At 42.9% G+C, this 26,111-nt stretch overlaps 2 protein-coding genes across 3 annotated transcripts; both read left to right on the top strand.

The window, feature by feature from the left end:
* The first annotated feature begins 332 nt into the window (after positions 1–332).
* On the top strand, positions 333–26,111 carry LOC136430288 (zinc finger protein 142-like). 2 transcript variants are annotated; one of them, XM_066420768.1, is made up of 8 exons: positions 333–464; positions 10,807–10,901; positions 11,525–11,589; positions 11,992–22,956; positions 23,642–23,736; positions 24,849–24,948; positions 25,451–25,514; positions 25,652–26,111. In XM_066420768.1, the coding sequence occupies exon 4, from the start codon at positions 12,039–12,041 to the stop codon at positions 19,266–19,268; it is 7,230 nt and encodes a 2,409-aa protein (XP_066276865.1). In that variant the 5' UTR covers positions 333–464; positions 10,807–10,901; positions 11,525–11,589; positions 11,992–12,038; the 3' UTR covers positions 19,269–22,956; positions 23,642–23,736; positions 24,849–24,948; positions 25,451–25,514; positions 25,652–26,111. The 2 variants fall into 2 exon arrangements, with proteins under 2 accessions (XP_066276865.1, XP_066276866.1); XM_066420769.1 differs by lacking the exon at positions 333–464 and adding an exon at positions 6,068–6,572.
* Positions 23,656–25,731, top strand: LOC136429390 (uncharacterized). The gene is made up of 4 exons (XM_066419223.1): positions 23,656–23,736; positions 24,113–24,280; positions 24,849–24,948; positions 25,652–25,731. Exons 1-4 carry the CDS (start codon positions 23,656–23,658, stop codon positions 25,729–25,731), a joined length of 429 nt encoding a protein of 142 aa, XP_066275320.1.

Genomic DNA, 26,111 nt, shown 5'->3' with positions numbered 1-26,111 from the left:
CTCTGGTACAATTTTACCGTAGTGTTTCTCATACGCTCAGAGCTCGAATAGGACCATGCCATGCAGGTCGGGTGCAGTGAAGTACAGGACTGTGAAATGGACCGTGTCCAATGACCCTACAGCGCCTTAGCTCAGGACATACATTTTAAAGTCTTAGATTTCCTCAACTACGGAACAATCTCAAACTGTCCATGTCAGCTTTCTGATGTAGCAGGCAGCCAATAATATATATAAAAGGAGGACAACAGATTGCACATGCCATGCACGCCAAACAAACCTAGTCACTGGTCTTACCCACACGCAAAACACCCAGGTACCCCGACAGTGATGAGGTAATCAGGTTTGTGATTCGCGCCTTGAGAAGGTCAAGCCAGGTCACTCGCCGTGCGCCCGAGTGAATCGTCGGGATCTGCTGATTACGAGGAAGGAAAAGTTACAAACCTGATCAGCGTCAGCAGTCAGAGGTACTGTATATTTACTGTTGTTTCCTTAATACATTTCTGCTACTCGGGAGGAGTATTTAAACGTGGGGAAATGGATAGTTAGACACTGGTTGGCAGGAACCTTTTTGTCAGACAATGGACTGGGTGGGGAGGGGGGCTTGCAAATATTTTATCTGACTTGGTCGGGTACGGTTTTGTTGACTGCTAGCCTATTTGGGAACAGGAACTAAGCTCGTATCCGTCTTTTACATTTGTGTTCCTATTTCTGTTGTGAAGTTAGTACCAGACATTGATTTGCACGGGGGGAGGTGTCAGTTTGTTGCAACAAATCTTTAGCACATGCAATGATGCACACATGAAAACTTTAGAATAAAGAATTCCCAAAGCAATAGTAGCCCTCCGCTGCCAGCTTGGCCTGCAACTCGTAGGTGTTTAATCAGGCACATGCGTCTATACAGTAAACTTCCTACCCTTGGCTTGAAAATCAGATTTTGTTCAAGACATTTGATTGAAGATTTGCATGCATGGATGAATTATTTTTCTTTATTAAAGGGTTGTGGATTGAACCCAGTTATCAACCTAGGGACCAACCGAAGTTACTCCTGCACGTTATGTTTTACAACATGTGGGACATAACATGCCTCAAGCCAGAGATCACTACTTATTACTGAAATGTACATTTTATCAGATAAGTACATGTAGTTCATGTGTTTTGCCTGTCAACTTTAAAAAGGAAAACTGACAAGAATCAAATTATGAGGCCTGTACATGGGTAGTAGACATATACATACATACATGAATAATGTAGAGTAGAGTAGAGCAGATTCTTTCTGCCTGGTTTATTTGCAGTCCAACCAAAACCAGGTGATGTTCTACCATGCCCACAAGATACTGCAATTTTGGGTCTAGAATTTCCACGTGCAAGTTTGAACAATGAGGTTGTACTTGCTAAATATGTTTGTTGGTTATTGTTCCATTGACATCAACGCTGGCTTGCTTATAAGTTATAGCTAACCAATAAAAAGAGGGGGGGAGAAAGTACAGGTGACAATTTCAACAAACCTGCTGCCTAACTCCGTAACCAATAGGAAATTGGATGTCAAAAAGCTACGTCAGAGTGCTAAAGATTAATGTCCCGTCCTAAGGACTGCGATCCTTTTGAGTAGTGTGCATGTTGGGTTAGCGGCAACAGTTGAGATTTGAACTCCCAATCTCTTGGTCCAGAGGCAGGAATGTCAACCACTGGACTGCCCAGACTACTACAAATCACCTCGGCAGGGGTTGGGCATCCTGGGTAGCAGTGGCACTGACAATGTGAAAATACTATTGAATGGCACTGGTGAATTCTTAGTTGATCATCAAATACTCATTCTTCCCCGGCACCATACCCGAGTGGAACGCCCTGCCTGGCGCGGTTGTTACGGCTCCCACCGTTGAGTCATTCCGCGCCAGGCTAGAGGCCTGCCAGCTGCCTTAGGGCCAATTTACACACAGCTTGTCTAGATATCTGGACTGCAGATATCTGCCAGGCGACAGCTTTTTTCTGTGTCTAAACAGGAATTTTATGGTCTTAATGAGGGTTTTTTTAGATGTCGGGAAAATTTCAGCCGACCACTCTGAAGCATTCGCCCGACAACTCAGCGGGAGTCCCCGACCGCTCCAGCCGGATGTCTAAACAGAATGTGTCGCGTAGTAGACATCTGGAGGTCGGGGTTCACGCTAGTTTGCATATTGGCGGGCGATAAAGCGGGAAAACTTCTTAGCATCAAGGACCATTTGTTCTCAAACGGACGACGGACTTCTTTCGTGATGCCAGATCGTTCGGTGGATCGGCCCTCCCCCCTCCGCCACGACAAGGGCAGCGAGTAGGAACGCAGCGTTGATTCTGACCGGTCGCTGTCGTCTTCCCCGGTACCTCAAACGCCTCTTACGCTCAAACCTTGCTTGCTGCCTCATGTTTGGCCACACGTGAGTCAGATAAAGAAAGAATACCATATTCATCATGACGAAAAACACAGGCGGTTCTCCCGCCATTTTGAAACGCGCGCTAAAGGTTAAATAGGGTCACGAGTGCAATCAGCGCGCTGCGTGAGTCCTGCGGTACTTCCTGTCGGTGTGTATAAATGCGTCCAGATATCTAAGGCTCAGATGTCGGCGGATTTTTAGATATCTGAAAAAACTCTGTATAAATTGGGCCTTAGTCTGGGACCTCCTCCCCCCCTACTTTGCCCCTAGCGGGGTTATTTGGGGGTAACTAGTTGAAGTTGAAGATCAAAGCTGTTAAGTAAAGCTGTTGGCTGGGCATTGACTGAGTCATGGACTGATGATCAGACATGGTTCTCAAGGTTGAGAGCATACATGTCTGTATTGTGTGCTAAGAATTACACATGATTATAGTGCAATGTTGGTGTACTAGTTCATGTATGTGACCTTTCAAACTTCAAATTAAAAGAGGATTGGACCTGCAGGAGATGTCCATTAGCCTGAGTACCAGCCTCCGTAGTGACCGCTGGCTAAAAAAAATTTGCTTGCTAACCAGCAAGCAAATTTTTTTTAGCCAGCGGTCACTACAAAGGCTGGTACTCAGGCTAGATGTCCATGCATGGCTATGGGTATGTGTTTCATATCTTGTGTTTGTACCAATAGTATCACTGCCTGGGATTGAAAATTGATGTTACATCTGTTGTTATTGTTGAAATGGGGCCACTGTGGAATGATTGCATTAGACATAGAGCCTAAAGCTTGGAAATCATGTTGAACAGCTCTAACTCTAAGACAAGAGAAGAATCTTAACATGCTAATTAAACAAAAGGTGCCATTATAGTATGGGTGTACCTGGTACATTCATAAACAGCATTGCAACAGTGTAACAATATTGAGACAAAGGTTTGAACATGGGAATGTCTTGAATTGTAAGCATGGCAACATCAGATAGAGTACATTTTATTTGGTTGCTGGGGCTGCCTCTGCAACAAGATTCAGGTTAGCAAAGATGGATCCTTACATGAATATGAACAGCTACCATATACATGTATTGTGCCACTGTGGTGTAGTCAGAACCTTCTCAGGGAAAGATATATTTTAAAACAATCCACAATTGATTTGTAGCACAAGTATGAGCTGAACATGTAACATGCACTAATGTATAAAGTCCCTTTAGTGAGCCTCAGTTATTCTTTTTAGTTTTACTGTCAGGATTTGTGAAATATTCTAAATTCTGCCTTGAGCATTAAGCAATCCGTCCAGCAATGTTAATTGTATGCTAAGCCTCTAGCCAGGTCGAAGTTCCAACAATCAATGAGCAACCCAGGGCTTTTAGTTTTACAATTGCCAGTTATTTTCCGGGGACCAGATCAATAGCCCTTTTGTTGGGTGCCCATGCTACATGTTATTTTGTTGAACTGCTCAGGCCGTCCCACACATCATGCCAGAAACTAATCATGAGCCAGTGATGAGAGAGACACTTGTTCATGTGTTAATGCCAGACAACAGTGTCTCCCAAGCTCCAAAAAAAAACTCAATCAGGTCATTTGCATATGTAAGTTTTTACATGTTTGTAGCTAAATTAGAGATTTATCCCATCAATCTTATCGCAAAAAGTCAGAACATGGAGGCTCCCATGCCAGACCCTGAGTGAGAGTGCTGCCTTCCTTATCTGGTTGATAACTATAACAGCCTCCAGTATGTTTTGTTTACTTCCACATGACAAAGTGTACTGTACAGCTTTTACTTAGCTGATAAAACAACATCTGCAGTGGTTGACGTTGTCCTTCCCCATGGCACGCATACTAATGTACAAATATTGTACTACAACTGCCTTGCACTTTAAAGATATCCATGTAGATACATCCACCCTTTTTCAAAGTTTGCAGTTTGCAATGTGTATGTATGAAGCTCTGGCTACAGGGATCTGTTGTTTGTGAATGCACAAAGTTACACGTACAACCTTCCCAATGTTTTTACACTAAATAAAATTACAAGCTCAAGCTCAACTTGTCTCATTTGACTCCATAGTTTCCAAATATCGTGCTACCAAGGACATTATATAATATCCTTGGTGCTTCCAAACCTTGTTTATTCGAAGTCTCATTCTTAGAATGCTTTGGTGTCATTGGTGCAACAAACCAGTTATACAGTAAAGGTCACCAGTCAGTGTTAGTTATTAGTTTTTGTCCCTCCTTGCTTGTGTTCACACATACATTGTAGCAGCTAATGACAAGCAATGAGCATATTCTTTGCAATTGGTAAAGACTGAACAATACTAAATAATAGCACTGATATTCATTTGAGTTACTGATCAAGGTAAACAAGGTATATTGCCTTGCCTTGCCTTGTACCATTATACATGTAGCATTTACCCTTACTGGCATTAGCTTTGTAATGGTCCTTGCTGAGTGTAGCATTGTTGTTATTTTGTTCATATGCAGTCTTACTTGATTGAAATAAAAAATACCAGGTCATGTAGCCTATTTTCTTAGCAGCTACATGTAAAATGAAATTTGCTGAATGTTAAGCCATTGGATCTTGTTAGTTTGAAAATTTGGATTATTTAGCTTTGGAATGGAATATACATATACAAATATATCTGTGCAAACATAGCATCTATAATGATATAGATGGTTAACATCATGTCAATTGATAATACATATACAAACAAACATCACAAAGTTAATTGTTTTATAAAGTGAAAATGTAGCTGTGGTGCGACTTGTTGTGCAATTGCTGCAATGCAGTGTTTTGTTTTTATATGATATGAATAATATCTATTATATGCACATCCATGACTGCTGCTGAACTGAAAGGAAAACCTTGCTTGTGATTATAAGCTGATCATTTCACACAAAGTTGCCCCGTGAAGATCAAAAATGTTAACATTGTTATTACAATGTTTGATTCAGTTTCTATAACATTGCATCTGAATATGAAATGTAGATAACATGCAAATACAGACAGTTGCTTACCTAGAAGAAAGAAAAAATGCCCTAGGCGCAAGCAACACACTGTTTCCTTCAAATTCCGCTTGTGATACATTCTGGTACCTTGCAAAGGCGAGATGATCCAAATCCCATATTATTCTTTTTTGTGAAAAGAACTGCTGATGATAAAGAAACATCAAACATTTCTTTATGTAGTTTTCGGGGTGTGTATGAGCCACATCAGTACAGGCTTTGTACAATTCACAGATGTTTATCATCTGAGATCCTGTTTTAGTTCTTGTTGTGGGATAGATGTTGTTTTTCACTGAAAGTTACCCAATGAGGTATGTAGCGGTGTGCAATTTGATACAGTCTTCATGTTATTTGCATGAAGCATTTGATGCTGTTTTAACAGCCTTATGTAGGTTGATGACATGGCAAGTATTATTAGGAGCTGTATCTTTTTTGTAAGTCTTTTTTTGTGGCAGCATTTTCTTTTTGTAGTCAATCTCATGTTATACAATGTAGTAAAGTTACAGGTTCTGTTGGTGTTATTTGTCCTGATTGGTAGAATTGTAATTAAAAGTTGAGTCTTTGCAATGCATCTAGTCTGGAGAGGTCAGTTGTCATTCATGTATCAGGAAGAAAATCATTAGACCAGAAAAGGCTGTGGTGATGAAGTGGTATGGTCATGGTGCACAGTTGGTATGATGTAACAATTACTCTTTCATTAAGTTCTGGTGTGTGTGTTTTTTAATGCTAGTAATTACTTGTATGGCAAAACCCACACAGTAGAACATCCTGGTGTTTGTTACCAGAAGCAGACCAAAGAGTAGAAGAGTGTTGTGAATATAGAAAACATCTGTCTGTCTGGTCATCAACTACACAAGCAGCGTAAAAGGTGACATGCCAAATGTGAAGCTGGGAAATGATAGATAACAGAATGGTTTGTTATTTGTGAAGTACAGAAATGCCTTAGATTTCAATTCTGCTTGAAACTACATGATCTGATCTTTGGAACAGTTGTGGGAGGAGATCCAGTAACCTCTGACCTTCAGTGGGGTCAATCATATGCAAATAGGCATCCTTGGAAGCAGCCTGAGTGGTGGTGGTGGTGAGGTGGTACCTTCCATGTTAGCTGTGGATTGTAGCGTTAATGAGCAGGTTTTAGATGTCCCTGCCTTTCCCTGCATGGACTCCAGTGGCTGATTAGGTAAGTATGTAATATCAGGAGACCAAGTGTGGTGAACGTGCAGCACTGTGCCCGGTAAACATGCCTTTATCCATGTCCTCTGCTTTCCAGCCAGACAATGGAGGGGAGAGGATATGGAATCTGCAGGACAGCTTCTGTTAGCGCTTCAGATTGTAGAAGGCACGTGGTGCCTCCATTGTGTAAACGTAGATTGCCTGTTGGCCGTGACGTGCACAACTGGCTGTTAATGCACGGCATTGTTTCCTGTCCGGTCCTGATCTTTACATCCTTTGCTTGAGCTGTGATTTGATTCACAATGTAAAAACCAGTGGGAAGGCTGTAGTTCTGCATTCATAAGAAACAGACCCCTGTACTGGCTGTAGCCAGCCCAGAGCTTCATACATGAACATTGCAAATGGTGGATGTTTCTACTATTACATGCCATATCTGTAAAGTGTAAGGCAGTTGTACAGTAGTGGTTTAGTGGCACATACATTAATAATGGATCTGGACAAGTTCTGGTTAATGACTTATAAAGTTGCTCAGGGAAGAGAGTGCAAGGGGACATCTTTGCAGCTTAATAGATTATTCCTTGTGCATGCAAAATTTATATACATTTATGTTCATGTTGGGATTTTGTGGAAGCCAAATCTGTACGGTGATGGTGTGTGGTTGCCAGCTGCTACATAGCTCACAGTCACAGGCAAGCTTTAAGCTGAAAACAAAATGGCTGTCAGTTGAGATGCCATGATGGCAGTTTTAGAGGTCACGCCTGGTGGTCTAACGAGACTCCATTGTGTTGTTTGCTCAAAGTCTGAAATGTTCTGATGGCTCATTCAGAAGGTATGTGAGGAGTGCTTGCCAAGCACATTAATCAGCACCTCTTTGTTACAGCATTACTTGCCTTTTGGTTTGATTTTGATAAAGTAAGTTTTGAACTTTGAACTATATATGGTTTTAACATCCTTGGTTCAGGCAAGCAGTTTCTATTCTTTGAATATAACCAAGGAGTTTATTGGTTCAGGGAATACATAGCTTGCCTTGTAACAAAAGGTAGAATGAACAACCATTGAGTGCCATGCTTGACATACCACTGTTGTCAAAATGCCATTTTAAAATCTGTTCAGGAAATCTTAAAATTTCAAATACAAGTTCAGTTCTTGCAAGTTTCTGGACAAAGCTTTCCTTCGTTCTTTTGCTAGCTTGACTTAATTGTCTATCTTCATGATCATATGTCTCTCAAAGTCTTCTCTTTTCTGCAGTTTCAGTTGCAGACAATCATGGGTCAATGCATTTCTGAACTGGTGTGATTCATTGAAAACTGCTGATTGAAGTTTCTTCCCCTTCCACAATTTACTTAATAATTCAGTGTGGCAAGATGTTGAAAACCTACTTTGTACAAAACTTTATACTTAATTTATAGCTACATGTATGAAGCATGTTTGCCTATTGTGGTAAAAGGCCTTACATTTACTACATAAGATTTAGGGTGTTTGTATTCATTCATGGCTACTCAGCTATGGGACTGAGGCAAGGTATTCATTTGTCCCAATATGGAGACAGTCCTTTCTCAAACTTCTATAGGTAACCTTTACCCTGCTAATGGTCTATTTGTGCACCTGGTTATGATGTGATATTGGCTACAGCAGAAGTCTGGTTGTTATGGTTGTTACTGGTACTTATCTTCACCCTGACTTGACACAGCTTCTACTGCCTGTTCAATGTACAAGCCCTGCTCTGTCAGTGACCCTGAGAGGTGATAAGATCAACAGGATCCTTCCACCCTGGCCTAAATATCCTCATTATACCTCCATTTTGGCTGTATGTTTAGTGTCAGTCAATCTGGGTGACTTCAATCTTGAAATTGGTTTTACTTGAGTGGTAAATTATATTGCATGCATTGTAGGTACATGTGTATATGACATGTATGTATTGATATGGCTCTAGCATACATTATAAGTTATACAACATCTTTTTTCTTTTAACATTCATACTTAAAGGTACTTGAATGTTCTTGGTTATACTCACAGGAGTAATCATTATCACTACTTATAAAGGTGAACTACATGTAGGTGGCCTTTCAGGAAAGAAAGACAAGCGCCCCATTGTTTATGTGCATACATGTATGAACTGGCAGGTTCCCCATGGGTGTGTCCTGGACAAGTGACATGGAAAACATCCCTGGATCAGTTTTCTTTGGCTGCAGATGAATTGAAGACAATCCAGTGTTTTTTTAAATGGTATACCTATACCTGATAAAGACAAGGCAATTTGTCATTTGGACAGAGAAGAAGCTTCCAATAACATGTATATGTTAGCTGGCTTGTAATCCATGCATTTCAGCTTCCAGACATTTGTATTGGACTTAAGCCAACGAAACTGAAGGTTCTGAGTGAACCAGTCCTCTACTGGCACATATATATCATATGTACACTCAAAGTTTACTCAAACCTGACCACTTCTGCACAAGGACCACCTGGCCATTATGGCCATTTTGGGTAGCCCCTTAGATCTTGCTATTGTTCCAGGTTTGGATTTTGGACTAAGCTTTGTTGGGTCTATATGTTTCTTTAGCTGAGTTTCTATAGCTGAGATTTTCTCTCAATATGGATGATATGATGATGCTGGCATCATTTCTAAGATAATTGTCTGGCTGTTGCTATGACGACCAAACAACAGCTGGTGATTCTTTTGAAATGGGTACAAATGGAATTTGTGTGAAACATCTGATGTAAGGAGAGGTCAGGAGACAGCTTGTCCAAGAGGTCCTGGAAGTGAAGGTAGAACCTGTGCGTTTTGCAGTCTAAATCTAAGGTCTGACTCTAAATACAGAGAAATACTGGGTTATGTGGATAAGAGTTGTGCACTCGGATTTATGTACATCTATGGTAACATATACATGTATATAATGCATGCATGGAAAACCAAAATGGCTACCGGTTCTTCACTGTACAGGGAAGAATGTCAGGAGATCTAGACCTGGTGAAAAGTAGGGTGTGGCAGCTTGTCATAAGTATGATTGTTTTTGTTGTCAATTACATGTACATGAGAGGATAGTCACTGGTAAACTTCTCTAGAAGATCAATGTGATGATTATTTAAGTACTGGTGTCATGTTTGTCTTGCAAATATTATCATTATTGGCATGCCCAGCCAGTTACAGTCAGTGTAGACCAAACATTGTGGTATGTGTACATGTGGTACATGTTTGTATGCTCTATGGCATTGTTGTGCATGGATGATGGAAACTTTGTAATGAAAACCTGTGTTGCTGGTCTTTGAAATTATGAACTACATGTAGGTGACATAATAAATGTCAGGGTAGGGGCTGCAATTTGACAGAATAAAGATCCCAATCAGAGCTCAGTCTGTGATTTTTTTCTTTGCATGTGGGGATATTCACTTAAAATACAGTCAGAATCTCATCCTCAATCCATGACATTGTCATTTTAAATCAGTGGATTAGATTAAAACTCTGGATGTATAAATGGGAGACCTTAACACATTCCTAGCATCCTGATCATGACTTCCATGGACAGAGACCCTGATCGTGATCTCTACCGTCAGAATTGCTGCAGATTGGAATCACTACCCTGACTGTGACATCTACACAATCATGCACGCATATTGTGTTGTCCCAACTTGGCAAGGAAAGTTCACTGGTACAAATGTACTTCATAAAGCTGAAAAGGTGATAGCAGCATAGCAGAGACTCTTGATTGAATACATGTGTGTATATTAGTGATGGATAACGGTTCGATGGGCCTGATTCGGACCTTTATAACATAAAATGCGAAATAATTCAAATATCAAACACAGGTTTATCTTGAAAGTCTTCTCACCAAGAAACTTTTATAGTCGTGTGTGTCAGTATCAATTCTCTATGCTTAATATTGGTCTAATGAAACAAAACATCAACTGGACAGGATCAGGTCCAGGTTCAGGTAAATCTCTGGACCTAAACTTGGACTTGAACCTTATTAAGCCAAACCGGTATCCACCCCTAATCCTAATAATGACTTCCATGGACAGATTCTGATCTCTGCCGTCAGAATTGCTGCAGATTGGAATCACTACCCTGACTGTGACATATACACATGCACACATATTGTGTTGTCCCAACTTGGCAAGGAAAGTTCACTGGTACAAATGTACTTCATAAAGCTGAAAAGATGATAGCAGCATAGCAGAGACTCTTGATTGAATACATGTGTGTATACAGTACTGACGACTGTCTTTGTACCACTCTGTGCTAGGAGGTTGCAGAGGACTTCTCTGACACAGTTTGAGACATTGGCAGACTGACTCACTGAGCTATCAGAAGCCTGAGGAAAGACAACTACCAATTAAGGTACAACAACATATACGGAATCAAGTTTCATCCATGCCCTTAGATATCAAATCTGGTTGTGATCCCATTCCAAACAGACAGATTGTTTATTTTGGAAGTTAGTCATTAAGTATTGTTTGACTTTGAGTCTTTGACAAAAATGCAGTTCATCAACTTCATACATGTTAAAAGATCATCTTAAAAAGAAACAATACACTGATGAATGGGTAGGATTTGATGCAAAAACACATCTGAGTATGTTATCGGATGAACTTTGATATTCATTTGACATCTTCTAAGAAGGTATGCATTTTGATGATTGAAAAGAACAAACTTGTGCGTTCTAATTGAGAGTCATGTATATCAATTTGTGTATGTCACAAATGTTTTATATGATCCATATTCTCATTAGCAATGATAAAAAACATCATTCTTCCACCCTTCCCAGTTTTTAGATGCTAACATTGTTTACTTACTGGTAGAATGATGCTAACATTGTTTACTTACTGGTACAATGTATCTCCCATTATTATGTGATAATTATGTACATAGTTGAAAACATGCTGAATCTTTTATCTCAGAGCTAGAGAAAAATGTTATAAAGGCTTTTACTGGAGCTTATTTGATTTCCTTGTCTGTTTCAGATAGAGATCAGGCTGCAAGAGTTCCCATGCTAAATCTCCCAGAACCCTCAGTTCTGCATGTATAGGTAAGGAAAATGGCATTTTGGTGTAATGTATCACCTAAATGCCAATACACTTTTGTTGGCAATTATCCCCACGCATGTAGGAATAAACCTTTAAGAAAGCTTTGAAAATAGAAAAAAAATTGGATTAAATATGGACAGTTACATATACATACAGTCCTTATATGGCTCTCAGGAATGTTCTAAAGGTATCTCTTCCTTCTAACTTTTAAGTAGAGTAACTACATATATTAACTTGCATTGAACAGCTTTGTAATTAAGAAGGGCCAATTTAGAGGTCAGGAAAGATTAAGGACTAAGCCAATATCTGTATACCAATACTCTTTCACAACTGACTCAAATATATCACTGACAGGGTTGAAATGTTGTGTGTAAAGAGCATCTCTCTCTACCCATTTTACCCAGGTTATAGTGCCTACTGATGCCTGGTGTAGCTGACACGTGAACAGAAGATGTCATCCCCAGTCAGCAAACCTGACAAAGTCAGGTATGTCTGTGATGAGTGCCAGCTGGCATGCATCTCAGAGTACCACCTCAACAAGCACAAGAGTTCGCACTACGACTGGAAGCAGTGCTACGAGTGTAACCTCTGCGACTATTCCACCTTGTCCCTCAACCAGATCAAGATACATGCCCTGAAACATGTCAAGTTGGAACAGCACAGCGAGGGGGATGCAGACACGTCGGCTTGCAATGGCACGCAGGAGGTAGGAGATGGGGAGAACAGCAAGATGCCAGCACACACTAATGCTTCTGGCCAGCAAATGGACTATGATAACAGTGATGGCCACGACCAAACTGTTACAGACGTTGGCGTAGTAAATCATGGGAAAGAAGGGGGGGTTGATTTGAGTGCAGATTCTAACACGCCATGTCTACCAAATGGAGCACTAGGAGAAAGCAGCAGCTCAGACGTGGAGATCATCTCTGTCCAAGGCAGTGAAGCAGATCCTGCAATTCCAGTGATTGTCTTAGAGTCTGACACAGATGAAGAATCCAGAACACTGCCAGAACAAGCTACAGATATTGAGCAAACAAATGGAGAGAAGCACATTTCAGATGGTGTCAAAAGTGCAGAGAGGGGTGATATGACTGAGAACGATGAGCAGGTGCCAAAACATCAAGAAGAGAAACCAGCAGAAGAAACCCATGACACAGTGTTCAGCTGCTCCAACTGTTCATTCACCACCCCAGAACTTAATCATCTGTTGAAACACCGGGAAATGCACTTAAACAACAAATGCTACAGATGTGACAAGTGCAGTTTCATTGCTGTTCAAGAAAGGTACTTGCTCGTCCATCAACAAAAACACCATGCAGCGGCAGGTAGCAGTAAACATCAGTGTGAACACTGCCCCTTTTCAACAAAGGACCCAGAAGCAATGAAGAAGCACGGGGAGTTTCATGGTGCAAATCTGCCACTGAAGTGCCCTTTGTGTACGTTTGCCTGCTCATCACACTTACAGCTTAGTCTGCACCTCAAGCTGCATGTGAAGATTGAGACTTTGCCTGTAGTTTCAGCAAACCGCCATGCTGCTGCTTCTACCAGTGGTAGAGACACAGAAATGTCCATTCCTCCAAACAGTATCATTGGAAACTCAAGTGAGGACAACAGAGAGTCATCAATCACAAGCAATAGTCAGACAGCATATGACAGTGTCCCTTCCCCTGATGTTATTGGCCTGGCAATGGAGGAAAAGGCTAAAGACCAAGGTACCCCTTCAACACAGAGCCAAACACCAGAGAAAACGTTTGTTTGTGATGAATGTGGGTTCAGTACGTACAGGAGGGAGACCTTGCGAACCCATATCAGAATTCACAGTGGCGAGAAACCATATGCCTGCAATTTCTGTCCCTACAGGGCCAGGCAGAAGCCAAACCTAAACACACACATGCAGTTTCACATGGTCAGATCCAAGTTCACCTGCAAATACTGCTCATATTCCACCAGCAATAAGGCAAGCACACGTTTACATGAAACCTTGCACGAAGGCCTGAAATATGAAAATAAAAATCTAGGCACTCCGAAAACAGAAGATGGCACTGTGCACTCTGAGAGCCCAGAGAAGAGCCCTCGAGCAAAGGTAACGAGGGATAGAAAAGGGCTGTTCAGGTGTAAGTACTGTCCATTCCACACCAGGCATTCTACCAGCATTCAGCGTCACCTCAAGATCCACGAGGGCAGTAAACCTTTCAAATGTAAGCGCTGCTCCTACAGGGCCATCACCCTCTTCCAGATCCAGGGGCACGAGAAACACCATGATGAGACCCTTCCCTTCAAGTGCAGGTGGTGCCACTACTTTGCTGAAACCCAGGCCGGTGTTGGCATCCATGAGCAACGTGTGCATGAGGAGTATCTGCAGGTGACCCCAAAGAAACAGCAACCAATGAATGTACCTTTGGATCTTTCCATGAAGAGTCCTGATAAAAGCATGTCTCTGAATTCCTCAAGTTCATCTGCAGTGGAAGAACTTCCTGTCAAGAAAGAGACACAGAGGATGATGGACGAAGTTGTTGAAGAGTTTGGTGAAGACGGCAAGGCCAGATACAAGTGCAAAAGCTGCTCTTTTACGACTGCTTGGCGGGAGAACTACTATCGACACTGTAGGATCCATACAGGCGAGAAGCCATTTCACTGCAAACATTGCCCGTACCAGGCTAGGGGAAACATGGCATGGTACAGGCACATGAAGCATCACACTGCCAACTACCCTTTCAAGTGTCCGCTGTGTACCTACACAAGCCTCAGTCAGGCAGCAGTCACTTCTCATCAAAACAAGGTGCATGACTGTAAGATTGATAACAAGAGTAACAGGTCATCACCGAAAGGTGCTGGCAGCAAAGGCTCAGGGCAGCCATTGAAGGTGTCTGGGAGGCTACGATGTCCGTTGTGCCAGTTCACCACTGCCAGTGAGACTCTCTTAAAGCTGCACAAGGCCAAGCACATGTCCTCCGGGAAGACTTATAAGTGTAAAGATTGCAAATACACCACTCATCTTCTGTCTAATCTTCAGCAGCATGCTGCTATCCACACCTCAGGAAAGACATACCAGTGTAGGTTCTGCCCGTATGTAACCACATACAAGGCCCATTTAGACAGACATGAGGGCCACCATACTAAGAGTGCTCCATCTAAGTTTAAGTGTGAACAGTGCACATACTCAGCCGGGAATCTGCTAGGTTTGTCTGAGCACCTCAAATGGCACGGGGGACCACAGCAAGTCAAGAACTTTTCTGAGCATTCCACAGAGGACTACCAGAACAATGAAGTAGGGGACATCAACATGGAACAGACGGACTATCACACAGAGGAAGAACATTCCGAGATATTGGATTCTAATAAGAGAGACCAGGATCCCATGAGTAGGGGTAGTCCAGTAAAGATGTATGAGTGTCACAGCTGTGATTATATGTCAAAGGACTTATGTGCCCTGAAGAGGCATTTGCGCACGCATACAGGAGAGAGGCCTTTCCAATGCCAGCACTGCCCGTACAGTGCCAGACAAGTCACCAACATGAACCGGCACACCTTCCAGCATTTCGCAAAACTTCCCCACAAATGCCCACATTGCACTTACTCTGTCCGGAACACATCGGCTCTTGCCAAACATCTGAAATGGCATTTACCTGATACAGAGGACAGTCTAGGAAGTAATGTGAGAGGGGCCAGTTCTGTATCACCTGGCAGTCACAACTCGCCAAGGGTGAAGATCGAGGGGAAACCATCATCAAGGAAGAGGAACCTTAACCGCATTCACCGGTGCAAATGGTGCCCCTACACGTCCTCGTACCTCCACAACCTGCATCGGCACAAGACCCATCACGGGGCCGGCTTCCTGTACAAGTGTGATCTCTGCAGCTACTCTGCTAGGAACACCACTGGCCTCCAGAATCACGTGGAGCTCCACCAGGCAGCAGCTAACAGCCCCTCCACCTCAGGGCAGCATTCTACCGACCAGAGCAGCAATGGAGGGGAAGATGTCCCAAATCCACATGAAAGCCTGCATGCCAAGTATCCTAACTGGACAGAAGGAGATTGTGCCCTGGCAGCAAGTAACAGTGAGGATATCAACTCTAATGATCAACAACATGCACACTTGGAATGTGGTACCTGTGGATACGTCACCACCAGTCAGGAAAGGCTATCAAAGCACATGATCACCCACACAAGTCGTAGAACTCAATCATGTGACTTGTGTCCATACAGGACCCGTCAATCCAGAACGCTATGGAAGCACATGAAGCACCACACGGTGCAGCATGCTTTGAAGTGCAGTTTCTGCTCCTATAGCTCTGACTTCCCCCGAGCCATCACCAACCATGAGAGGGTGCACATGAGACACGCAGCAGGGATAGACAACACAGCCAGACAGCCCCGCTCCGGAGAGGGTCTGACCTGCGACGAATGTCCATTCCGTAGCCTTACTCTTAGTGGCCTTATGAAGCACAAGACACACCACACAGCAAACCTGGCCTTCAAGTGCAAGTCCTGCACGTACACTGCCTCCTCGCCACGAATCATCTCCTACCACCAAAAGGTGCACCTGGAGAATGTGGAAAAGCCGTATGAATGCGACATGTGCCCGTTCAGGTCGGCCTTCTCCAAGTGTCTCCTGAAGCACATGCAGCATCACAGTGCCAAGCTTCCCCTGAAGTGCAGATACTGCACATACACCTCATCCTGCAATAGGGCCATCACTCTACATGAGAAAGTCCACGAGGTAGGCCCAGACAAGGCTCTGCCATCCAGTAGTCTTGGCAACAGGCTTTGTGGGATTTGTGGCTATATTGCGTGCAGCCGAGCACGGCTGGTGAAGCACATCCGTAAGCATACAGGTGAGAAGCCTTTTACTTGTGCCCACTGCCCATTCAAGACAAGTCTGGAGGATACCTTAGCCAAACACAACAAGCATCATGAGAGCAATGGTGCCGTGAAGTGCAGACACTGCAGCTACAGTTCAGATGTGACTAGGGTGGTCACAAACCATGAAAAACTTCACGAAGAAGAGACCGATGTCACTCAACAGTCAGCTACGCCACCTAGTGGAAGCAAGATGAACTCCAGTCTCTCTAGTAGTGAGGAAGCAATGAAGAAGGTTAAGCCAGAAAACATGTTCTCATGTCAGATGGACTATAATTGTGAACTGTGTAGTTACACTGCTCACTGCAAGAAGCGCATGGATGAACACATGTGTACCCACACAGGCTTCAAACCATACGGCTGTGACATATGCCCGTACAGAACACCTTTGAAGGAAACTCTCATGAGGCACAAAAAGCATCACACAGGGAATTTCGCCTTCAAGTGTAGGTTCTGTTCATACTCAGCAAAACGGGACTTTCATGCCAAAGAACATGAGAAAGTCCACACCATGAAGCAGCCTCAGTACAAGATAATCACGACCCCCACAGGAAGTCGCACTCACGTAGCTGAGCCTGCGACAATTGTGAAGAAACGATATGAGTGTCAAGTTTGTGATTACACCTCAGAAGACAAGAGCAGGCTAGTCAAGCATCAGAGAACCCACACCGGGGAGAAGCCTTATTCATGCAAGTTTTGCCCCTATAAAACAGCGTTGAATGAAAGCCTGTGGAAACACATGAAACACCACAAAATTAAAGCTCCAATGCAGTGTCAGAAGTGTAGCTACTCAACTACCACAATGCAGTCATTGTTGCTTCACAGCAAGCTTCATGGAGATACAGAGGATTTCATGGCTAAAGAGGTTAAACAAGCAGTTTCAGATGATGGACTGGAATCCAATGCTGCAGACCTCCAGTGCAACATGTGTGGCTATATGACTCTCGACAGGAGTAAACTCATCAAACATCTTCATTCACACACCTTAGAAAAGGCCTTCTCCTGCCCATCGTGTCCCTACAGGTCTTCCTCTAAGGAGAATGTGAAGAGACACCAGAAGCACCACAGGAGTAAGTTCCCTTTCCGCTGTCAGTTCTGCTCCTACAGTGCAAACAACAGCTCGGTGGTGAGAACACACGAGAAGCTGCACCAGGGTCAGTCGTATCCTTGCCATAAAAAAATGCCATCAATCCACTTTCAGTGCCTGACCTGTGGGCTTCCCCACGCGAGCCAGACAGACCTGGATGACCACAGGAGGGAAGATCACCCCTCTGAGAAATGTTTCCAGTGTCCAGAGTGTCCCTTTGTCAGCCAGTGGGAAAAGGCACTCAAGAAGCACCGGTATAGCCATATTGCCAACTTCGCCAACAAGTGTAGGTTGTGCTCATTTACCTCGCCAAAAAAGTATGTTATCAGGGCCCACGAGCAGACCCACAAGAACGCCCCACATCCAACACTGATGGAAGAACAGAAGATGAAGAAGCTAACTGACAGAGAATGTCGAAAGATCTATACTTGTAGCCTGTGTCCTTTTAGGGCAAGACAGCAGAGGGAGTATGAGAACCACCTGATTGGTCACGATGCTGATCACCCCTACAAGTGTCCGCAGTGCAGCTTCTCTGCCAAGGAAAACAGGGGTCTGTCCAGCCACCTCCGGGTGCACGACAGGCAGAAACAGCGCATCCTGAAGTGTAGCACCTGTGGCTTTTCAACTGCCATAGCCAGCCTGATGAAACTGCACGAAGTCAAGCACAAGATCCACCCCAAGGACGGAAGGGCTCTGAACCCCCGTCGGACGACAGACAAGCAGAAGCGACTTCACTACTGCGGACACTGCAGTTTCAGTACGCATCACCACAGGGCGTACAAGATCCACCTCATGCACCACGGAGCCAAGCTGCCCTTCAAGTGCACCCATTGCACTTTTGCATGTCAACTCCGGCGGCATCTCACCAGACACATCAACAACCAGCACAGGAACAGTGAAGGGGACCTAGTCGAGCAACAGGATGGACCTAAGCATAAGGCTGCTGACAAAGTACCAATGACAAAGGTGGACAAGTCGTACCAACGCATAGAATCATCTGGTGTGCTGTTCAAGTGTCCAAGCTGCAAATTCAGTACTAAGAAGAAGTACCTGTGGCTAATCCACAAGGGAAGACATTCAGAAGATAAGATATTCCGCTGCGATGAGTGCGACTTCACCACAAAGTGTGCTGGATCAATTCTACCTCACATACAGTGGAAGCATATGGGCCAGTGGCCACGGTACCTTCAATGTAAGGAGTGCCCGTATGAGACTTCTGACACCAGGTGCCTGAATAATCACATGAAACACCACACCGAGAACTATGCTATAAAATGTAGCAAGTGCTCCTGGTCTACCGACTTGCAGCACCTCTTGGAGAAGCACTTCAAGGTCCACAGCGCCAAGCACAAATCCAAAGCACCTCGTGCAAGTCAGCGTGGGTTCACAAGCCATGCTGAGTCACTCCCACAATCAGAACTGTACGTGGAGGAAGAATCCATGGATTCTAGAAGCACCGATCCCGCCACAGATGATGTGGCAGTCAGCGGCCGCCCCCAGAAAATCGCCCCACGACAGTGCAACTTCTGCGGGCGTAGGTTCTTCAGGAAGGTGGAATGGAAGCGTCACACAAAGAGGCACAAACAGGCTCCGAGTGGTCCGCAGGCTCACGTTGTTGCCCATGGTGACCCCGTGACGGGCATGCTGGTGTACACCTTTGTGTGCTGGTTCTGTGGGAGGAGGTTCAACGGTCAGGAGGAATGGTACAGGCACATGCAGCATCACAGGTTCTGAAGACACTGCATACATACCGATGAACAGGCCTGCTGCCTTACCCCGTAACCAATATAGACTAGGTGCCAATAACCTACGTAAGCTGGGATAAAAGTTAACTTGAAATGAGAAGAATACTTTTTAATTTGTTGGTACAAAATCATGCAGACTTGGATTTCAAATTGTTAGAGAGATGCAGCCAACTGTGAAAGAGATTGTGCTGCTTGTGTCATATAAACTTTACTACATGGACCTAGATTTCTACATTATTTTAGTGACATGTACCATGTAAGCTGTGGCTTGTCAGGTATGACTGTGCAATCTGTAGCATGACTCCCAGTGACTCAGTTTTGTCAGAGATACAGATCATTGGCAAGAGAGAGATGTATGTACAGCTTTGAGGTAGAAGGAAATTGTGGAACATGGCAAACATTCTGATTGATTTAGACATCCATTCTGTCAAGTTAATGATGGACTATATTTGATATTTTACTCTCTAACTTACCAGTGAACTAGTACCTTCTACTTCTGGAGCAGAAGCAGAGTACTGAACAGAAGGCTAACTTTGTTCAATGTTTCTTTTGTAGACAGGTGGAGTCAACTCCCTGTATATGTTGTCACTTATTATTTTTTGGTAGAAAGTGAATAAGTATAGATGTCAAAATGAAATTCTTCATCTGCTGCAAACGGATGCCCCCATGTTTTGGATATCACTCGGCCCAATCTCCTAGACATGGTGGGGGAGACAAAGTGTGACGGGCCATCTACTAATCGTATGAGGACAGAAAGATGATAGTGTCTGAATTGTAGCAATCTTTCTTTTTGTCTGTAATTTGATGAATGACATACGTTTAGATTTCATGTTGTTACATGATGATGAAGAAAAATGATGAAGGTACATGTACTTAGTATTCAATATGGCATACTTGGCATCTCAGGGTAAGGAGTTGGACTGATCATAAGAAGATGCAATTTACATACATGGCTGCTTTTGTGTAGATTTGATTCACAATAATTACTGTTAAGTACCCTACCAGGATTGAGCTGAGAAGATCTGTTTGTATATTGTGGCAATTATAGATGATATGTAATAGTGAAGATACAAGAAAGAGTCCTAACCAGTCATCAAATGTCTTTTGGGTAACTTAACACAGTGTAACCTTTGTATGTTTTTGTTGACTTTGCCAACAGGTATGAATAGAACTGATGTGTTCAGGCCTATGTTTGACTGTCAAGTCAACATTTTATGCCGTACTGTATTCAGTGAACACAAAGAGAAAGCAAATTTGTGTTATGTTTTCCGCCTCAACAAAGAATTTATGTGCACAGTTTAGTGGAGTGTAGTACCTGTGTTTTAGAAACAAACTTCTACAGCACTGAAAAAACAGTTGTGTCCAATCAAATGTTTCCCTAGCATGTCGAAGGCACGTATTGACAGTGATATACAGTCTGCCGTGTCCAGCAGTATCACAGTACTGGAACCAGTCCGTTCCAGATTGGTTTATCATAACCATGTCTGATCAAGTTGAATTCTGTTGGAGACCTTTAATGATGATATTTGAAAGAAAATGTCCACCATATCGTTCCCTGTCCATTTTAGATGATGAGATATTTCCTTGTTAACAAAATCTGTGGATTTAGGACATTTCTGAAGATATGACATCGTTTCATTTCAGTATATCACAATTCGAGTTTTTATTCGATTTGTCCCACGGATTCCACTTGATTGAAGTGACACAAACTCATACCCCAGTATTTTCCACTAAAAAAAGAACGTTTTCAAGCCTAGTCCGGGAAGTATTCCCCATTACAGAAGTCTTGAATGTTTTAACGGAAAGGTTCGAAAGTGATGAGCAAAAGGTACATGTGCGTACTTTACACTTACGGCTCTCAGGTGTTGAATGCATAAAAGTACTGACACTGGCGACTGGGTTACTATGAGCGCTTGCATTGTGTTGATGGAAGGGAATCTCAGTTGTTTTTATGGTGGTGACAGTGAACAGATTCTACTCTTTTGTACCGTCTTGATTTTAGAATTTGCTGCAGAAGTGTACATGTATTTCTTTATTGCAAAATTGATATAGCTTGGCCGAGGCATTTTGTGTAGAAAGACAGTAAAGTTAGGTATTAACAGATGTTATAGCGTTCTCAGGAGTTATAATTTTGAACCTGACCAAATAAAATGTGACAAACCATACCTTGTAAGAATTGCCTTTTTTGTGATCTGTTTAGAAACTAACAAGTAGCATAGTAAAGTTAAATCAAAGTTTAAGCCCACTCCCTCAATAGACTAACATCTTACGCTTTGTTGGCCATCTGACATCTCCATACCATTAAAATAAAGTGTGACAAACCATCTTGTAAGAATTGCCTATTTCGGTGAGGTTTTGCAATTGTGATGTATTTAGAAACTGAAGTACCCTAAATTTGAATTTAAATCTAGATTTAAGCCCACTCCCTTAATAGCCGGAACCAGGTAAACATCTCACCCTTTGGCCATCTGACGTCGACGTTTCCAGAGCATTAACATGCAGCGTATGACGGCTGCCATGTCTCGCACATGCCGCTGCCTCTGAGGACCACTAACTTCTAGTCTAAGGAGAAATGTAATTTTCATTTCAGTAACCTGCATTTGTTGGTTTGGGATATTTCACAGTGTGGATTTCGGAAGCACCGACAGATAAATCAGTCTTTATAGGGATAAAGTAGGAGACAGCAAAACCGAAACAGTGCAGTAACTAATTGAGTAAATAAAAAGAAATGATAGACCGATGCTGAATACATATGGATCTCTTGCCATATGTGGTTATCGACTCACATGTAGCAGATGAGCTCAGAGATACTGAGAACCAAACTTGCAAACACATGCCGTTGTCAAAGTCATTCACACACTCCTCTATCTATAGAATCCGAATCATGGAAAAGCTAGATGGCCCAAAACTTTGACATTCGGGATGTGCTTTTCGCTTATAGGCGTCGAAACATTCTCTACATATTAAGTACTTTTCAGACTGACGAAGGCTGCAGGTCACTCCATTACTAGTTATTAGAAACGAGTTGTCCGTACATTTCTATGACTTCGCCCTACTGTAGGGCAGGTTTTACCTTATGGTTAGATTATGGTAAGTTTTACTGTCGTTAGTAAAACCGCACTACTGTAGTTAGTCTTGCCTGATCAGCAACCGGGTACCATATCGGCACAGGAAGGGTCATGATGGCTTCAATGATCCGTAAAGAAATTGCTGTGCCGTTCCGGTGACTGGCATCTTCACACAGATCACAACAAGTTCTTGACGTGGAACCTAGCTTTTTTGTACGTCCGTCCAATCCAGAACTGTCACAAAACGTCATTGTGACCTTGTCCGTCGTTTGATAATAGGGGTTGCAAACACGCTATGTATGATAATTTCTACTTCAGATCACTTTGGTTTATAGTAAGTAAATGACCCAATTTTCTAGGAGGTAATTACGATAATGGTGACAAATAGCAGTTACACATACTGGTACAAGTATTTATGTCGAGTCATGGTGCATTGAGATATCAAGCGGATGTCAAACATGATGCTCTATTTCACGTCTAATTTCCGCTGAATTTGTCCATAAACCCTTAAATACGCCTGAGCTGGTGAGGACGCCCATACCGCAGTGTTCCTCCAGTACAGTTCCTGCTGCTGTTGCTGCCCGTAGTTCTGTTTGTCGAACAGAATCCGTGAGTATTATCTACGTTCCTAATGCTTCTCCCTATGCACTGCATATAAACAGTATCAAGCTTAGATCTAGCGTGGTCAGCTTTGACAATGTTGGCAGGACGTTCTATTCAACCCGACACGAGAGATTTTAAAGTTGGGACTCTTCTTTCCTTTTGAGCCGTTCTATTTTGAGATTATACCTAGCACTGTGGACTTTAAGATTTTCAAGAGCTTGTCTAAGAGATGCTGCAAGTCGGTAGAGAACACAATGTTCATGTTGAATAAAGCAGAGTTTTTCCGGCTGTTTGAGATATTGGACAGACAAAGCTTAGAAACATCTTGAATAAACAATAACTTAAAAACACCAGCTCACTGATATATGCTAAATGAAGGAATGTGTTGTAAGAATTTTTGTGGACGAGGAGAGTTTGCCACGTTTGTGCAGACGTCTACGCCAACATGACCCATATGCATCCTTGTTGATGACGCCTCAATTCTCGCCGTCAACCCTTTGTGGCCGGCTAGCTTGCCGGGCTAATTGTGCATTCACCCTATTTTGCCAATTCTCACTATCTATTTGCTGAAGAAACAGAATTGGCCGAAAACGCCTCAGTGCAAAATGCATCGATCAGGTCTAGACATCTTGTAATTTTCAGGAAACCGCTTGAATGTTCTGATATCCCCGGCTTCTTGCTACTCTCCTAGGTTGACGCGACGTCATGGAACTCCGACTCTTCATAACCGCCTTTCTGCTGGTGCTGGTCGCTTTCCACGTATGTGCGGAGGACGAGAAGAAAGAGGTCAGATCTGTTGACATATCGCAACACTATCACTTTTAAGGGCACCGGTACCTATAAAGTCAACTCCGTAACTTTACTAGCATCTTTTAGCCAATGAGGGGGGATTCAAACGTTCTATCTGCATATGGATGGTTGATTGCCTGCCCGGCGGAGATGTCCACTTGAGCACATACTATATATATAGCTACACAGCCTACCTTTTAACGATGACATTTTTTATAGGAAGACTGTTAGACATCAAACAAATGTAAACCCATTTTAGTAGAGTGTACGAACATAGATCATGCAATGGGGTTTACCGGTTATATTGCCGAATAGACACAATGGTCTGTCATTGTCCCTGTTAGTTACTAGTACTCTGTCTTCTTGGGTTCAGGTGGAACGGGACGTAGAAAAGAGAATGGACGCCTTCATGGGGAAGAGGCAAGATAGAGGAGGGAAACGAATGGACCCTGCTTGGTTGGGGAAGAGAATGTCCGACCCTAGCGCCTTTGTGAAACGAATGGACGTCGGCTGGATGGGGAAGCGTGATTTACCGTTGGAGGTTCGTTTTAGACTAAAGAAGCAAAAAAAATACTGTTTAAGGTTTTTCTAGGCATAATCGTTATCATTCTTTCGCCAGTTTCACCATTTCCTTTTATCATTTGCGGACGAAGAAGCCTTAAAATGGAAAAATGTGCAAACGCTTTTACGGCTATTTAAAAAAAAAGTTTACAGGGTCTTTGCATAAGCCTAACTCTGCTCTATTCAAATCTTGGAACGTTTTGAGAATTGTAACATACTTTTACACGAAGTGACTGCTTGAATACATGTCGCTCACTGTGCTTCATACGGCGGTGGAGAGAACAAAAAAAATTGCATCACTTGCGTTGTCCATAAAAAATCAATTCTAAAGTTCTTAACGGTTATTATTACAAGGAAGAAAGTATTCAACTCACTTCCTTGATAAACTGTGGCTACATGAGCGGGGCATGGTTATCTTGGAATCAGATCTACGTATCAAATAAATGTTGCCCCCATTTTAGTATGAACACAGATCAGACTATGAGGTAGTGAATGACATAATTATCTGTCACTGAACCCTGTTAGTTACTTGTCTTGTTGTGTTTTAGGCGGAACGGGAAGCAGAAAAGAGAATGGACGCCTTCATGGGGAAGAGGCTGCTGGATAGAGGAGGGAAACGAATGGACGCCTTCATGGGGAAGCGTGACGGTACGTTTGTACTTAGTTATTCTGGTGTCTTCGAGTTACTTTCTGGCTTATCTCCACCATTATGTGTGTGTGACTTTGCTTTTCTCCCTACTAGACACTTATGAACTGACCCCACACTTACATTGTTCTGTGACTCATTCCTTTGAGAAACGAATATAATGATCTCATTGGCAGCAAACCGTTTAGTCGGTAAATAGTCCTACTGATGATCATGAATTACACACAGCATAACTTCCTCACATACAAGCAGTCATGTACTTAGACGCTCCATATTTTGCCGTCCATGTATTCTTTGGTTTTGTCCTCTCGTCTACCCATTTCTCAGTAAGCGTTGTCAGTGGTAGCGTGAGTGAGCACGTTTACTGCTTACCACCGGCAAATCTGTACGATCATTTGTGCCTAGCTCTATGCTGAGGACTCTAAACATGTAGTTTACGACAGAGAATCAGATCACGGAATGACTCATTTCATTCTATTTATTTATTTGGCCTTGCATGCGCAGACCCCCGCACGTCCTGCCGGACCGAGTACGACCCGACCACCGGCAAGTGGATGTATGTGTGTTGGTGAGTTGTCTTCGGATCAGGGAGACTCTCCCACATTGTCGTCATTCTGTTAAAAGAACAGGACATACAGTGTACATACACCACAGGAAGTGTGTTATAGATGCCAACTGAACCATTGTCACCATGTCATCTCACAGAAAACCGGAGGGGCGAGGAAGAGGAGCTGCAGAAAGAGATGGACGATTTCTTCCGCCGCTTCGGGGTCCGGGAACGTTAAACCACGCGACCATCGCTACGTCAGGGACGCGGTCGTCTCCTTATGAGTTAGAATAATAGTTTAACCCAACTATCTCACAGCGTACAATAGATTTGGATGGTGGTTACATTTTGTAACGTCCATGCTTCGTATGCAAGTCGTACGATGTTAAGCAAGCGTTAACGTTTTGCCAGTTGTCTGTAACGAATGAAAGCATGTAATGTTATTATCTTAACTAGGCTAGTATGCATGAGGGATATCTGTACGACACAATGCATTTGTGTAACGTACATTTTATCATGACGTTTTCTGAGTGAAAGTAGAAGTGACATCGACATGTTCATTTCAAAATGTACTGAAGGAGTCACTAAAAATAAACATTAAACGCAAACCATGAAAAA

Source organism: Branchiostoma lanceolatum, chromosome 3 (assembly GCF_035083965.1).
Source record: "Branchiostoma lanceolatum isolate klBraLanc5 chromosome 3, klBraLanc5.hap2, whole genome shotgun sequence".
NCBI lineage: Eukaryota > Metazoa > Chordata > Leptocardii > Amphioxiformes > Branchiostomatidae > Branchiostoma > Branchiostoma lanceolatum.
This window is presented reverse-complemented; position numbering and strand designations above follow the sequence as displayed.